This window comes from Nelumbo nucifera, chromosome 2 (assembly GCF_055504915.1).
Source record: "Nelumbo nucifera cultivar China Antique chromosome 2, China Antique-T2T, whole genome shotgun sequence".
NCBI classification, from domain to species: domain Eukaryota; kingdom Viridiplantae; phylum Streptophyta; class Magnoliopsida; order Proteales; family Nelumbonaceae; genus Nelumbo; species Nelumbo nucifera.
This window is the reverse complement of record NC_142650.1, coordinates 66,175,300-66,191,829: the sequence shown is the minus strand read 5'-3', so window position 1 is coordinate 66,191,829 and position 16,530 is coordinate 66,175,300. Positions and strand designations below refer to the sequence as shown.

The following is a 16,530-nucleotide window of genomic DNA, read 5'->3' as shown; positions in this document are numbered from 1 at the left end:
ATATACTCTTAGTCCATGTTGGATACATCAAAAAACTATACCTAAAATAGGTTTTCAATTTCTCCCCCACTCTCTTTGTCTCTCGATCTCCCTCCCTTCTCTTTCACTTTCATAGTCATCTCTCGATCTCCCGTTGCCTTTGTCTCTTCCACTCTCTTAGCTTATTTGGTCTATAGCCAAATCAAAACCTCTTCCTCTATCTCTCTCTTTCTATTGTTCTCCCTCAATCTTTCTCATTTTTCTCCCTTACTCTCCCTCTCGGTCAATATCTCCTTCTTCCTCAATTTCTATCATTCTCGAGTTGATGTAAATTTTATAGCCAAGAGCTTCTTGTGAATTTTTATCAAATTAGTGTAATAATTTTTGAACCATACCAAGTTGGTTTCATGTTCTTTTACATGATCTAATTAATACCATATAAGGTGTAAGAAAATAAAAAAAAAAGAGAGAGGGAGTGGGAGAGAAGCTGAGGAAGAGCAATAGAAATTAAGGGAGAATGAAAGATCGATCGAGAAAGAGAATAAGAGAGATTGAGGGAGAAGATAGGTAAAGAGAGAATGAGAGAAATTGATATAGAGAACGTAAATATAGAAACCAAAAAACATTTTTTTTTTTATTTTCAAATCACATAGTCGTTGAGTAGACAAAGATGACTGTAAGTGAGAGTGTGAGGGAGGGAGGGGGGAGAGAGAGAGAGGGATGGACTAAAAACCCTTTTTTATTTTCCAATCACCCAACATTAAAGGGAAATTTTAGTATAAGTTTTTTGGTGTCCAACATGGATTAAGAGTCCCATGTTGGCAACAACCACATAAGCCTCCAATGACATGGCGATGGTTTTTATAATTTGAAATGTAGAGCGAGTTGTCAGAGTTTTGTTGGTTTATAGACTAATTTGTAGCCTAATTTTAAATGTACAACCGACTTTGACTATAACTTATTTAATTTAAAACTAATCAAAAAACAAAACTATTTTCTTATCTAGATGGTGGGTCAACGATCCAACTTTTCAAAGAAATCCATGTTGTCATAAGTGAATAATAAATATTTAAGTTTGTTTTTAATCATATTGTTACTTTTGTTAATTTTCAATTTCTATTTTAATTATGATATATCTAAAATTCAAGTAATTAATATGAAAAAAAATTTCTCACATACAACGCATGTGCTTAATTACTTGTATCTAGAAGTATTGAAATCAATAGCCATTTTTATTTAGGTTGGTATTTTCTTGAATAATACCAAATACATGAATGAAACTTGGAAGACTAATTTTTGGTTAAACAAAAAAAATTACTTAATAACTTAATTAACTTAAATGTAATAACTTAATTTATTGTACAATACTCAATTATTCATATGGTATATGGGTGTGATTTTTTTTTTTTTTTTGCTTCCTAAGGCTACTACACCGGTGCCAGTTAAGTTAAACCATATTCTTTGGTGGCACCAAATCATTTTATTATAATTAGTAATTTACAAATTCATTAATAAAATAGAAAATTAAGTAACAAAAACTTTATCACATATTACATTAACAAAATCACACTGTTACAATACTTTCCCAATTTATTTGGCTCAATTAGGCAATTAACTAGTCTCCAACTCTCCATCTTATTGAATGGTGGTCCTGCATTTCCAAATGTGGGACAAGTGACACGCTATGGCCTATGGGCCCCGGCCAGGTAAGCAAGTCTTGTCTCTTCTGTTTCAACACTCATCCTTTTCCTTTTTTCTGAAACCCATGGGCCAACTCCATTCAATTATTCCAAATCCAGGGACACAACACCCCCACAAGCTTTAAGGAAATCAGGAGTACAAGAATTAGGTCCATTTGAAATAAATTAAAAATTAAATTGAAAAAAGTTTTCCAGCAAAATGGCTGAAGAGTATAGCTTCAATTAAACGTTGCAAAGGTACTTCATTCAATTTTCTGATTTTATTTTTTGTCTGCAAATGGCAACGGTCGATATCCCCTCCACTGAAATTCCACGTGGATGAAATTGGGTTGGATTCTTTGTAGCAGTACATAATGTAACGTCCTCCTCTTCAATTTAAATTGGGGCAACTTTAATTCAATGACCCCTAATTGCTAAGAATATAAATAGGGCTGCAAAAAAATCAGATCAGAATATGATACAAATTTGTTAAGAAGCGGATTAGGATATTTCTCTTGATCTTAATAAATTGGATCGGATTGGAAAGGTTGGTTCATTAATTTAATGGATCGAATTCGAATATTGACTCTGCTATAACCGGATTCAATCTATTAATTATGAAATATTATATATTATATATTTATATATTATTTAGATATTATTTATATAATTATATAATATATTTTATATTTTAATATATTATTATATTATATAAATAATATGATATATTATTTATATTACACAATATAAATATAATTCTAATCGAATCGGATTCAAATCGGATATCCAATATTACATTCTAATTCGAATTCGAATCATGCTTGTAAAAATCTCACATATCGGATTCGAATCCGACTCGTTTGCAGCCCTAGATATAAAGCCAGTCCCATAAAAATACAATAGACAAATAGACATGGGCGAACTCGACCCAGGTAGGAGAATCAAGATCTTGCTCTGTTTTCTGAAGAAGAATGTAGATCAGAAATAGAGGTCCGAGACCATGGGGTCTATGTGATAGGGTCCAGTCATTTTAGGTCTATCGGGTTGGCCCAGATAATTGACAGATCTAACTCTACGTAAGCAAATCGGTCACTGACTCAGTAATATGCACGTAATACCGTCCAATCGTAATCTCGGGTTTGGCACGAAGATTGAAGAATCTGAGACCACTGAAATAATAACCAGACCAGAGTCTTTCCTCCCACGCTCCTCCCAAGTTTCCTTGTAATTACTAGTCAGCAGGAATCTCTTCACGCGTTTCCACTCTTCTCCTCCTAACTTTCGGTTCCCATCTCTCTCTCTCTCTCTCTCTCTTTCTTTCGCTCACTCGCTCGCTCGACCGATCGACTTCACTTCGACAATGGAAGATCGGAACAAACCTGCAACAGGCTACCCAACAGGGTACAACCAGGCGCAACCCAGCTACGACCCCAATGGCTACCCCCCGGCGCAGTCTAGCTACTCCGCCACAACCACTGCCACCGGCACTGGCTACCCATATGCCGCGCCACCGCCCGCAGTCTACTACAACCCCAACCCTTACTCTACACCCTTCTACGACCAGCGGCGCACTGCCTTCCTCCGCCGTCTCATCTCCCTAATGGTCGTCGTATTCCTCATCATGGCTGGCATTACTTTTATCATGTGGCTCATTATCCGTCCCCATCTACCCGAGTTCCGGCTCAACTCTGCCTCTGTTTCCTCCTTCAATGTCAACGCTACTCAAGTCACAGGCGACTGGAACCTCGACTTCACCGTTAGGAATCCTAATAAGAAGATGAGCGTTTACTATGACCACATCGAATCAACATTTTATTACCGTGGGGCGCAATTATCCGATACGTTTGTTGCGCCTTTCTCCCAGGGTAAGAAGAACGAGACCACGATGCAGGTGAAGTTTGCGGCCGCGTCCCAGTATGTACCCGAATCCTCTGCCAAAGCCTTGGCTTCTGATCGGTCGAGCGGGGAGGTGGGTTTCAATGTCAGAATTTGGGCTTGGGTTTGGTTTAAGTGCGGGGGCTGGCGGACGAGAATGCATTATCTAAGAGTCTTCTGTGACAACGTGAAGATCGGATTTTCGTCCAACAGAGGGGTTGGGGTTTTGTCTGGTGGACCAACGAACTGCAAGGTTTATCTGTGAGTAACATGGGTTTTCCTCTTTCTTGATCTTCTTCTGATCTTCTCCACACTCAATTCATTCTTGGAGATGTTCTAAATATCTAATTGGTTGTGGGTGGATCGATGGTAGCGCTGTAATTTCCTGATAAGTGATGTGATATTTTTTCTTTTCTTTTCCCAGCCAAATTTGTGGCTACATGATGATATGCATGATTTTAGGGTTATATGGATTTAATATCTAATGAATGTCTGTATATGTTCTGTGGCATACTATAATGTGTTCTTGGTCTCTCTTTTCTTTAAAAGGGTCTCTAAAGGTTAGCTTATGTGCGACTTTCTTTTATTTATTCTGTCATTTTTGCGGGGTTAATAGCTTTGAAGCAAATAAGCAATCTTGATTCGCAGAGCTTGTGAAAAGTTTTGTGAGAGCAGTCTTTGCTTCAATTTCAGCTAGATTCAGTTAATCAACTATACTGCATTAGTGTTCCTATTTTGGTAAAATGGGACTTAAAAGTCTTTCAAAAGATAACTTCAGTCGTTTTGGGCCCATTTGGAGATTTCTTTGTTGGTGGTACGAGGAGTTGACATTGGAGAATTGAATTGGTCAGGTTCTGGGTCATTAAGATATATCTTTCCTCTTCTGCTTGGCGGTCATAAAATAATGGAAACTTATAAGCTATATTTGTGGCTCCAACGATAGCCAGTTCATTAATTGTTTTTGTTCGCTTCATGAAACATCTTTCTATCCTTTGAGGTATTGTTTTATCACAGCTATATCATTGAGAATCATTGAATTTCTCCATTTCTATTTGAACATAATGAACTACTGAAGTTCTCCAAGCCATGGAAGAGCTGAGAGGGAATAGAACCCTAATGTCTGATGGTTTCACAGAGGACTTCTGTAAGAAGTGCCATTGAAGATTTGATTATAAAAAGGTAAGCTCTTCAGCCTATCTGGATCACTGATTTCATTGTACTTATCTGAAAAAAAAAAGAATATTTCATGGATTTAAGGCCAACCAGCATTATTAGAAGTATATGTACAGATTTAATGCTGCAGTGCTATTTTCAAGGATGAAGACACCCATAGCCCATGGTCACAATTTAGTGCCGAAATCTCTTTTTAGTATCATTTATTTTTAGACAGGCAAATTCTTGATGTGTTGTGGGACTAACTTCTCTTGTACTTATCTGATTTAGAACTTCCTAGTTCCTGCTTTTATATCAAATTGATATAAGATGGACCTAAACTTGGAAAAAGAGAAGAAGAGTAATGTAGGAATCAAACTCTAGGCTTCTCTAGGAGTCAATCAGTCAACACTTAGTGGTAGCTTCTTGAAGGAATCAACACCATAAAAAAATATCGATATTAACACCAAAGAAAACTAAGCCAAAGGCAAAACTTCATTCCAGATTCTAATCTTCCTCTTTTATAGCAATGATATAGACCTTGGAAAGACTGAATTTTTCTAATCACACATTTGTAGTTGGACTGGCATAAAAACTGATTAGAACTAAAATGTTTGAAAATCGCTTTCTTGACAAATTACAACTTTTCACAAATTTCTAATAAGGTAGCAACTTCCGAAACAACTACCAACCAAAGTAAATCCTAAAGCTGCTAAAACTCTAATTCAAAACTCAAAATAACAAAAGAGAAAGAATTTTGTCATAGATTTCTGGGCTACCTGTAAATTGGCCATGATTTGCTCAATTAGTCAATTCATGTCCAATTCTATGATCTTGGACTTGTAATAATCAAATAAGCCTTCTAATGAGTAATGACATCGAGATCAAGCCAATTGAGTGAGTTTTGACACTTCTAATTCTATCTGCATGTAGAGTGAAGAATGAAAGATTTTATCCTTTGTGTCCCTCATCATGAGTCTAGTCATTTTGTATAATTTTTGGACTCTAGACTGTGAAATGAGAACGGTTTTATGTGGAAAATTGACATGGTGAGGGTTTATGCCCCAATACCTTAATTATCAATTTGACGTTTTGGTTTTAAATGGAAATGGTACATTAAATTCTGCATCTGTCTCCTTTTTCTCCATTTTGTTGAATGGCTTCTCAATGAGTTCTTTAGAAACTTTAGAGGCATGAGATAGGAATACTTATGCTTCACAATCTTTACTAATCTTTTTTACTGAATTACCTTTAGAATAGCATAAGGGGGAGAGTTCACACTTTTTTCGGTTGTATTTGAAGGTTCACCATACTTTCTGTTCAATTTGTAGATAATTTGGGTCTTTTGTGAAGTGGTTCATTTGAGATTAATTTCCACAATGTTTTCAGGTTGTTTTAGATCTCGAGATCAACTTATTGGACAATGAGGTTATTATGGTTGGGGAGGTTGCTATTCTAGATTGAAATATATAAAGGTCTTTGGGCTAATGGTGGTTCATTTTCCATGTGATTCCTTTGCTCTCCTTTTAGGGATGAGGTACTTTTCCAAATCAATTTGGTATCCAGTTGTATGGTGGGTTGGGGTGGGTGGAGATAAGTTGATCTATTAAAAGTTGTCAAGTCTCCAATGTTCTTTATCCTCTCATTATTATTCATGTGCATAGAAACTTGAAGCACTTGAATATAAATCTTTGAAGAATTCAGAGGAAAAAAAGAAATATTGTTAGTGGCGTGGGGGAAATTAGTGCACTTCCAAGTTTCAAAGAACAAGGTGAGCTTGATTCTTTGTTTGTTAAAGACTATTGGCAATTGGTTTATAGGTTTATCCAAGGTTTAAAATGTCGATGTCGATGGAAATGTCGCTTACCAAAATATAGGACATATGTCGGAAATGTCGAGGGGAAATATTGTAAAAATTAGAGACATTGTGGAAATATTATGAAATATGTTAAAATATGCAATGATATTTTGTAAAATGATAAAAGAAGCATTAATACATATTTCTAGACTATTATCTTATTCCCAACCATTATATAAAGCTAAGAAAGTAAGATCAATAACAAATTAGTAAATGACGATTTACTGATTTATTATGCATTTTGATGTTTTTACAAGGTTATCTGATATTTTCTTTTCTTATTTTTAATTCTGATTTATTATAAATTCTAATATATTTATTTCACTCTAGTAAATAGAAATACATTTATTCTGATTTTTTAAATATTAAAGTTATAATACATTATGTTTTATTATAAATTTAATAAACTGATTCTCCTTTTTGTAGTATTAAGATTATGATAAATTTAAAAACTTAATGAATTTATTATGATTTTTAATACTAAACTTATAATAAATTATGATTTATTATAAAATTTAATAAACATTTTCTGATTTTAATAAATATTTTAAAAAATGCTAACTAGTTAATATTTTATTACTTGAAAAATATTTTATGTTTTATATTGTAAAGTAATTAATTTATTCTTTTGTTTTTTATTTTGTTAATTCTTTTTTATAAATATTTTATTTGAAATATTAAATAGAAATTATTAATGGAATAATTTATATTAATATACTGTATTATAATTATATTATTAATGTACATTAGTCGACATCCTGTCGACATTATCGACATCCTGTTGACATAATAGGAAAAACTGTCATTTTTTTGGTTATTTGGGCCGATTTGGTCGACATTTCCAAAATATAGGAAATGTCGACCGAAATAATGTAATTTTTATATTACCATCCATTTTCATGTCGGTGAGCCTCGACATCGACATATGTAGGGTGACATTAGCGACATTTCGCGACATTTGAAACCATGGGTTTATCATGTTTAGTATGATTAACTGGTAAGAATTCTTGGGGCAAAGCTATGGTTGTAAAAAGAAGAGTTAGAATGGTAATGAGGTAAGGCATTGGCTGAGTAAGCACGTTGGTGGAATCTCAAGGTTGTATGATGAGCTTATTGATGGCATAAAATTGAAGGTGGGTCATGTTGACAAGTATTGCTTTGGGAAGTCATGTAGGGAAGAACCTTTGAAATATGTTTCTCCATCTTCATTTGTAATTACCAGTTATTCTTTTTTGGGGTTCAGAAGCACAGTAACAACTTTACTTCCAATGTAGAAGAAACCTTAATGATTTGGTGGTTGTAGGATCTTTTTTGTTTTAAGAAAAGTTAAATAATAAGATTATTTACACTGCAATGATGGTGGAGAAATTCTTTATCTGCTTTGTTTTTTATTTTTTGATCAGAAACACAGAAAATTAATTCATTAAGAAAAAATAATGAAGTACAACAAGAAGTTGCGGAGGATACAAATAGGCACCAGTTTCTAAACCCCAAGCATTACAACTGAGCCCAAAACATAGACTGTCTTTGTACACCTTGCTTAGCAAGACCATCCACCAAACAGTTAGTAGATCTTCTGACCCATTGGACTTTGAATAGACATGTCCCTAGAAAGCCATTTGTACCTCCTAAGGTCGTTCCTTAGATGCCAAGAGACTCCTCGTTTCTTTAACTAGTCCACCACTTTGGAATGTCCTTCAATGATTAGCCTTTCAAATCCCAATTCCTTGGCTTTCTCAAGGCCAAAGACAGCAGCTAAAAGTTCTGCTGTAGCCACATCATTTTTCTCAACTGGACCTGAAAATAAGGCACAAATATTACTTTCCTCATTTCTAATCACCCCTCCAATTCTTTATCTGCTTTTTCCTCTCTGCCTAACCTATTTGGACGCCCTTATTTCCTTAATAAAGCCCATTTAGGTTCTCAATACTTAAAGGATAGATTTTTGCAAAGCCAGATTTCCATTATTTGACTTCTACTCCTACCCCTTCCCATTCTTGGAAAAAAGGTTTCTTTCATTGCCTCTACTACATGTAAAGAAATTGATGCAGGAGCTAAAGAGTCAAAATTGGAATTTTGTGAAATTTTATTTTATTTTTGATCAATAAACACGTATTTTATTTAAAGTTAAGATTGAAACAGTTAAAACTTTGTGAAATTTTATGTATTTTTGGACACTAGGGATAATTTTGTTATCTTATAATATTTTTGTAGGGTCCAATAATAGGGTTTGATTGTTTATTTATAGTTTGTTTATGTTTAAAATTTTAGAGTCATTTCATAAGTAAGATTAGAGGTGTAAATTGAGTCGCGCCGCCCGCGGCCCGGCACGATTTTGAGCCAACCCAACCCGATGGTCCACGGGTCGTGTCGCGGCCTAGCACGATTTGTATGGGCCGTGTCGGGCTTGGGGTTTCAGGTCAGCAGGCCAGGTTGGCACGACCCGGTACGACCCATATATATATGTTTTATATATATAATATATTATATATTATATATTATATAATTTATAATTATAATTATATAATAATATATAGTATATAATATATTAATAAAATAAACAAAATTTTCAATTTTATTATACTATTTTATTTAATTATTGTATATATAAGCAATTGTATACGTCAAAATTCATATAAAGTTAAAATTTTAAGTTTTTTTTTTCATTTTTTTAAATAAATAACTTTGACCTGTTCCACGACCCAACCTAGCCCAACGACCAGCCAGGCTCAGGCTCGGGCCGTGGGCTATGCTGGGCTGAGCCCCCAAAATATCCTAGGGGATGGAGGCACGACCCGATCCGCACTTTGTGCGGGCCGTGTTGTGCCAGCCCAGCACAGCCCGTTTTACACCTCTAAGTAAGATTAGAGTTATTGAGTCTTCTTTGAATTGAAATAGGATATGACAACTTAATTTGAGTCGTACTAGGATTATTGAGTCTAATAGTTTGACTCCTAGGACTATTATGAGTCTAACAGTTTGACTCCTAGGATTATTTTGAGTTTAGAGTCTATGAATATGTATGCACGTTTTACACAAAAATCAATGAAGTTTATTGAGTTTTCTTCAGCTTATGCTAATTATGGTGAGTGATTCCCATACCCTAGAGTGATTCTAGGCACCCCATGAGTGATTCTAGGCACCCCATGAGTGATTCCAGGTATTTTCTCTCTTCTTGCTCTCTGTATTTTCTTTCTTATTCCTTCAAGAAGCCATTACAGCCATCAACAGCTATAAATTTCTGATCAAAGAAGATTCAACATTCTCTAAGGACTAGAGTTGAGCTGGTCCTACATTAGAAACCCTTTAACGCTTGATGCTAAGTGCCAACAAAAACCAGATCTCAATGGTTGGACTTCAAATGCTAACCAAAACCCTCTCTATGGCTTAACCTTCTCGTTATATTCCCTACTTTACAACCTACAAGTAGTCATGATGGCTATTACAAATTCCACTTTAATTTATGTTTATTAGTTTAAGAAAAATAGGAAAAAAAAGCTTTTACAGAAACCACTCATTTTGAGAACTGAATGAGCTATTCTTGTGTTTAATGAGTTATGATTTTTTTATCAGCAGAAATTTAGTTTTATTTTGTTCAAAAGAAAATAGTGACAGTGGTGCTTAGTACAATGAATATATGGTAGACAAATGCTTTCCTTGTACCCAAGTTACATAGAAAGCCCAAAACAAGTGTTGTCTTGTAACTCCTTGCTTAGTAAGAGAGTCAACAAATCCATTTGCAGTCCTACTAATCTACTTAAATTCCGCCCCTTTGTCCTTTGCAACCTGTTCCGCTTCCCTTGTCACATGCCTAAGAGTCCATGGGATATGCCTGTTTGTGTTTGCCCAAGAGATAACTAATTTTGAGTCCCTTTCTACCTCAATCGATCTGAAGTCCAGCTGTTTGTTATGATGATTAGTAGGTATAGCTGAGTAGAGAGAAAATGAGATCTTATATCGTTACTTTTATAATTTTGGAGGGGGTCTTCACCATGAGTGAAACAAAGGACGAAAGTGGTTAATGAGAGTAGAATAGCTGATTGGCATCCTCATCATTGCTCTTGCCAAGATTGCAGTTAAGGGCATTGATACAAGGCTTTCCATTTATATTGGCTTCCATGAATTACATTTCACATTTTACTGAGCATCTATTATCGACCTTTCAGTCTTCTCCCATTAACCCTATTATAGTTGTGGAGAAAAGGTTAGCTAAAGTTGTCTCATCAAAATCCTTGATTTGGTCTAAAATCCTAATTATATGGTGCATTTGGTTCCCAGATTTGATATGAATTTGGAATTAGTCCCAATTTTGAGTTCCAATGTTGGCATGAAATTCAGTTTTGATTGAGACTTGGGAATTAGATTTCATTTTAAAGATATGGTCCACCAATGTTTAGGGATGAGCACTTTTTTTGGTCCCACCTCTTTGGAATTGAAACTACTCTCTCCCCCCCCCCCCCCCCCCCCCCCCCCCCCCCCCCCCCCCCCCCCCCCCCTTCATCACCTTTCCTCACAAAACCCTAGTTCCTCCCTTCTAGGTGCTGGCAGTGATATCATGCCAATTGTCAATTATTTCACCAACACCATGATTGAAAATTGTATTTGGAGATTTGCTCTGGATTGTGGTTCCTTCAGGGTGGCAGACTCTCTCTTTAGGGAAATGCTCTACCTCTTCCTCAGGGTTGCTATCCCTAGTTCCAAGACCAGCTTGAATCATGTACAAGAGAATCAGGACCTTAGAGACAACTATGATCCTCTAATTGTGGAATTCAATTTACGAGCCATTAGTTATCCTCTAATCATAGTGTGTCCTTCACTAGTTGCATCTCACATTTACTGAGCACAAAACCAAAGTGGTTTTCTATAGATGATATTATTAGAGGATGATAGGTTGTAGCACATTCATCTCTCTCTAGAAGTCCACTGTAGACAAAATCAACTGAAGCTTAGCTTTGATGGGTGTTCCTTGGTTAATCCTAGCAATTCAGGTATTGGAGGTGTGCTCAGAGACAGCTATTGGAACCTCCCTACAAGAGTTGAATTGATGGCTCTCTTTTCAGGTCACATAGGCTGTGGGGACTCTACAAGAGCTGAGTTGATGGCTGTCCTACAAGGCTTAAGGATGAGTAAAAGGTTAAAGTTGAATTATACAATACTCAAGGAAATTCTCGAGTTGTGGGATGGTTAAGGAATGTTATCAAGGAACATGGAATTACAGGTACTTTGAGAGAGATAAGCATCATCCTAGTAAGGGATTTGAGAGCAACAATCCAATAGGTGCCAAGAATAGCTAACAATGTAGTCAATTCATTTGCAAGACAAGGCATAAATGTTTTGGGGGTACCTGTTCTATTTAAAGTCAGTATTGAGAAGGGGTTAGGTAGTGAAATCTAGTCTAACAAAAGACAAACCCTTGTGTACATATTACTTAGCATTCTTTTACTACAATTAATAAAGCTACAGCATTAACAATTAAAAAGAAAATCTTTCACCAAATTCTTTGATTTAGTCTAAAATCTTAATTAAATGCTGCACTCTAATATTACTGAAGTTAATAAATATTTTTGTAAAATTAGAGTTTTTGAAGTTGTTGAGGGATAATTTCCAGCATTTATTGATATTATACTAACGTTTAATTTTCTAGTTTTATTGCTGTCTTTTGTGACCTTGAGGTTATTTATATTATTAATTTGGAATGATCGGGGGTATGATGGCCATTGTACATCTTTTGTTCTTTTAATATAAATAGAAGTGCAAGTGGGATGTCAGCTAGGTTAAGCATTGTCCTGCTGGTATGTAAGATGATATTTTAATTAAAGGAAGTGACTCGGGTTATTGCTGATCTGAAGTTGCTTTTACAACACAAGTTCATACCAAACATCTTAGAAAGTTAAAACACTTTTTTGGGAGAAGAAATCATTAAGTTTTCTATATATATACAAGGTTCAAAGAATCAATATGATATGCCTTGTATTGGGCATATCGTATCATACCTTGGTCTCACCTGCACTGTTTTAAGGAATTTATTTGATATTGGTATTTTTACATGATAAAACATAAAAGGTGCATGTATTGATTCAACAGCTGCAAAAGGACAATACCCAAAAAGATAAAAATAGAGGAGAGTATCATTGTAGTTCACACTCGATTAAATTGGGGAGACAGGTATGATGGGGTGTTAGTCTGTACCAATGCCCATGTATCAAACACTAAGCTTGCATTGGATCCGGCGGAGTTGCTAGATGGCCCAACATAGTATAGATGGTTAGTTGGAAAGCTGAATTACTTAACCACTCTTCTAGACATATTGTTTGTTGTCAATTTTATTAGTCAATTTATTAGCTCACCTAGGGTACCTAATGTTAAAATGGTATTTGGAGTGTTAAAGTACTTGAAAGGCTCACCAGAATTAAGAGTGATATATAGGGATCATGGATACTTGACCATATCTGGTTTTACTAACGTAGATTGGGTTAGTTCACCTAGAGATTGACTATCTACTATAGGGTATTTCACATTCTGCTAGAAGAAGAATGTGGTATCTAAATCCAGTGTGGAAGCAGAATATAGATGATGAATCATATAAGTGAGCTAGTATGGCTCAAGAATCTACTTGAGGAGATGGGGATCACAGTGATACTAGTCACACTACCAATGCACCTCCACTATGATAACCAAGCTTCCGGATGCATTGTGTCAAAACCCTGTTGTCCATGAAAGGACAAAGCATATCAGAGTTGACATCCATTTCATCAGAGAAAAAATTTTGAGTGGTGATGCTCACCATGGCACTACATCGACCTCGAATAACTTCCTTGTTAACAAGCAGGGTCTATTTGACATTTAGATACCAGATTGAGGGGTAGTGTTAGAGAGTAGCTCTTATTTATTTTCTTTATTTGTATTCTGTGTATTCTTATTTAGACCTGGGGGTGTTTGTGTCTTTTCATTGATACTTAATTGGGGTAGTTTAGGAATCACAATATTTTCATAAACAGGGGTTGTCTTATAATTTTAGTTGGTTATAAGAAATCTATATAAAGAGGCCTGTCTGGCTGAAAGATTAAGTTATTCTTCTCAATTACTGATCAAGAAAAGGTTATTCTCTTAGGTTGGCAGGCCTGTTCATGGTTCTGTTATTCTCTCCTTCCTTTCTTTTTTCACATTCTTTTCTTCTCTTTTTCCTGTTTCTGCACGCCATATACAGATTTTGTACAAATATTCTATCTTGGAAACATTCTGAAATATTCTACTAGAATTGTAAAACATAGGGTGTACGTGGTTCTTAACATTGTCTTGGTCAAAGTTATATTTTCTTGAATGGGGTGAGGACAGAACTTTGGGTGTCAGAAGGCTGAACGAGGGACTGTTCTTGTTTATGTGTTTCATAGCAGGAAGGGGGCAGAGTGGATTCTGGAATCCGAAGCTAAGTTAAGCTGGTGGTTTCCAGCGGCAGGTCTGTTAAAAGAAGGCAAAAGAAGGAGGGTGATGTGGATTGGAGTTCGGGAATCCCCCTGCATGCATGGAGTGATGATTCTTTGGGAATGATTGGGGAAGCCTGTGGTAAATTCTTGACTGCTGATGAAAGGAGTAGTAGCTGGGAGAAGATCGACAGTGTGAGAATTTTGGTGGAGGTCGATGAGGTCTCTGTCATTCCAGATTGTTTAGTTCTGGCTTTTGCTGGTGAGAAATGCGACCCAAGGATTTTAGTTCTACCTTTCGCTGGAGCTTCAGGATTGCTCTGTTGAAGAGGGGAGGCTGAAGGGTCGCTCAAATGAGGAAGACAATGTGGGGTGGGGGGAAGAAACAAGGGATCGAGGGGATATGCGAAGGGCACAGGGTTGGTTTGAGACTTCAGGTACTGAGAGTGGGGACCACTCTTTGATATTGAGGTTTAAGAGGGTTTGCAGTGGTATTAGGCACAACAAAATAAAGGCAGGGCAAAGGATTTGGGACCAAGGTTTTGCAGTTCAAGAGGAGAAAGAGAAAAGAGGGATCTCCACAGGCTTTGAACCGGCAAGGTGGACGAATGGGTTTTGGGTCATTTCTCATTATGACAGTTCTGGAAGAAAAACTGTGAGCCTGAAGAATAAGGAGAGCCAACCTGATGAGAAAGGGATTTGTCGACCTGCATGCGATGAAGCCGTTCTCGTCCCAAGGGGGGAAGTGTTGGGAGATTGGAGGGCTGAGGGAGAAAGGGGAGGAAAGGAGGCTGGGTTATAGGAAGAAGAGGAGGTTGTAAGGGGGGATGAAAGTCCTTAGAAGGGGTGGAGAGGAGGGGAGGAACTCGAAGGAGGGAAAGCCAAGAGGTCGGTAACAAGTAGTCAACCTGAAGTAGGCAAAAAAGATGAGATTGGTGGGTCAGAAGTTCGAGAAGAGCATTTATGTTTTGAAGTCCCAATTGGATTTTGCTTAGAGTTGATTTAGGCCGGAAAAGGAATTCTGAGGCCAAGGAGAGGGAGGCTGCTGCTTCAGACTTCGAGAGAGCAAGAGAGCCGAGCAAGTTCCAGCTTATTCACATGTCAAAAGTTTTTTCATACTTGAAAAATGGTTTGGCTGGTGCTGGTCCTACTAATAAATTCAGGAAAGTTTATAAGAAAAAAGGCTTAAAAGACAAGGCTCTGAAGGTGAAAATTGCTGAGATCCGGGGAACCAAGTGCCAACATTCAGAAGCTGTTGAGTTGCAACGGACATTGGCTACTAAAGAAGGTTTGGAGTCGAGGTCAGAGTTTGAGGATAAGGGGGAAGGGGATAATAGAGATAGTGAGAAGGGGGCAAGAGTAGAGATAGGGATGTTAGGGTGGGCAAGAGCTTAGGTTTGTTTTATTGGGGTGGACAGGAATTTGCTAGAAAGACTTTCAAAGCATTTGAAAGAAGCAAGAGGGAAGAAATCTCAAAGAAGATCGTAGTTGGGGGAGGAGGAGAGGTGTGAAATGAAGGAGTTGGACAAGATGATATGCTGCAAGAAGACTTTTAAGGTTGCTCTTGTTTGGAGTGGCGTTCTGTTGTTTCCCTCTTAATTTTTGTTTTCTGTGTTGGTGGGAAGGTATTATCTTAACACCTTTGTTTGTTGTTTGTACCCGATCATTTTTTTCTTGGGCAAATTTCTTAAACTACCTTTATGGTTTAGCTAATTGACTAAGTATATCCCTTCTGTTTAACTATTGTATAATGTTCTACTTCTACTGTTTCTGACAATTGACTAGCTCTACCCTTATCGTTAGCATCCGTTAATATTCTGTCACACGTGACGTAATTTTTTTTAGGGTAAATCTCTTAAACTACCCCAACTGTTCACGAAATTGACAAATTGTACCCTTACTGTTTAGATATTGTCTTGCAGTACCCTTAAGTTTTCTGACAATTGTCATTGTCTTTAAGTGCCAACGGAAGGAAATGAAATGTCGAATTTGCCCTTCACTATTCATCAAATTTTCAAAATAAAACCCAATTGACTGTGTAGACTGATTCATTCGCGATTTCTGATGTTAAATCCCGTCCAGATGCCACCGTTGCTGTTCTTCCACAACATAGGTTCTTTACAAAAATTTGTACAGACCTCGGCTCTCAGCTTTGTGCAAAGTACCCATCCTCTCCCACCGCCACCAGCTTTCACATTCATCGCCTCTGCCATGACAAATAGCAGCTTTCACATTCGTGCTCTCTCTCTCTCCCTCTGGAAAGCTTCAACTCTTACATTGTCTGAAAAGCTTCTTTATCAACCATCATCCATCTTCATATTTTCTTCTACTTCTTTAACCGACTCAAGAAGCAATCTTCTCCAGAGCTCACATGCCCTGTGTGAGGAGCAGATCCGACCTCGTTCATGGACCAGGTTCGGGCTTGGCTTTTGGAAAAATTTGAATAGAAGTCGGGCTCAAACCCGGCTTGTGAGGAGGTCCTTGTGCAGTTGGATTATGGTATTATGCTTTAGTCCCGTCTGCTCTCCCCGCCGGTTTCTTCCCTAACAACTCTTCGCCTCTTTTA

At 36.8% G+C, this 16,530-nt stretch overlaps 1 protein-coding gene across 1 annotated transcript; it reads left to right on the top strand.

The window, feature by feature from the left end:
* The first annotated feature begins 2,822 nt into the window (after positions 1–2,822).
* LOC104601376 (NDR1/HIN1-like protein 10) lies at positions 2,823–4,044 on the top strand. The gene has a single exon (XM_010264675.3). It carries the CDS (start codon positions 3,019–3,021, stop codon positions 3,796–3,798), a length of 780 nt encoding a protein of 259 aa, XP_010262977.1. The 5' UTR covers positions 2,823–3,018; the 3' UTR covers positions 3,799–4,044.
* Positions 4,045–16,530: the final 12,486 nt, after the last annotated feature.

Excerpts from the sequence above, each read along its gene's own strand:
- LOC104601376 (XM_010264675.3), top strand. The coding sequence starts at position 3,019 with ATGGAAGATCGGAACAAACCTGCAACAGGCTACCCAACAGGGTACAAC.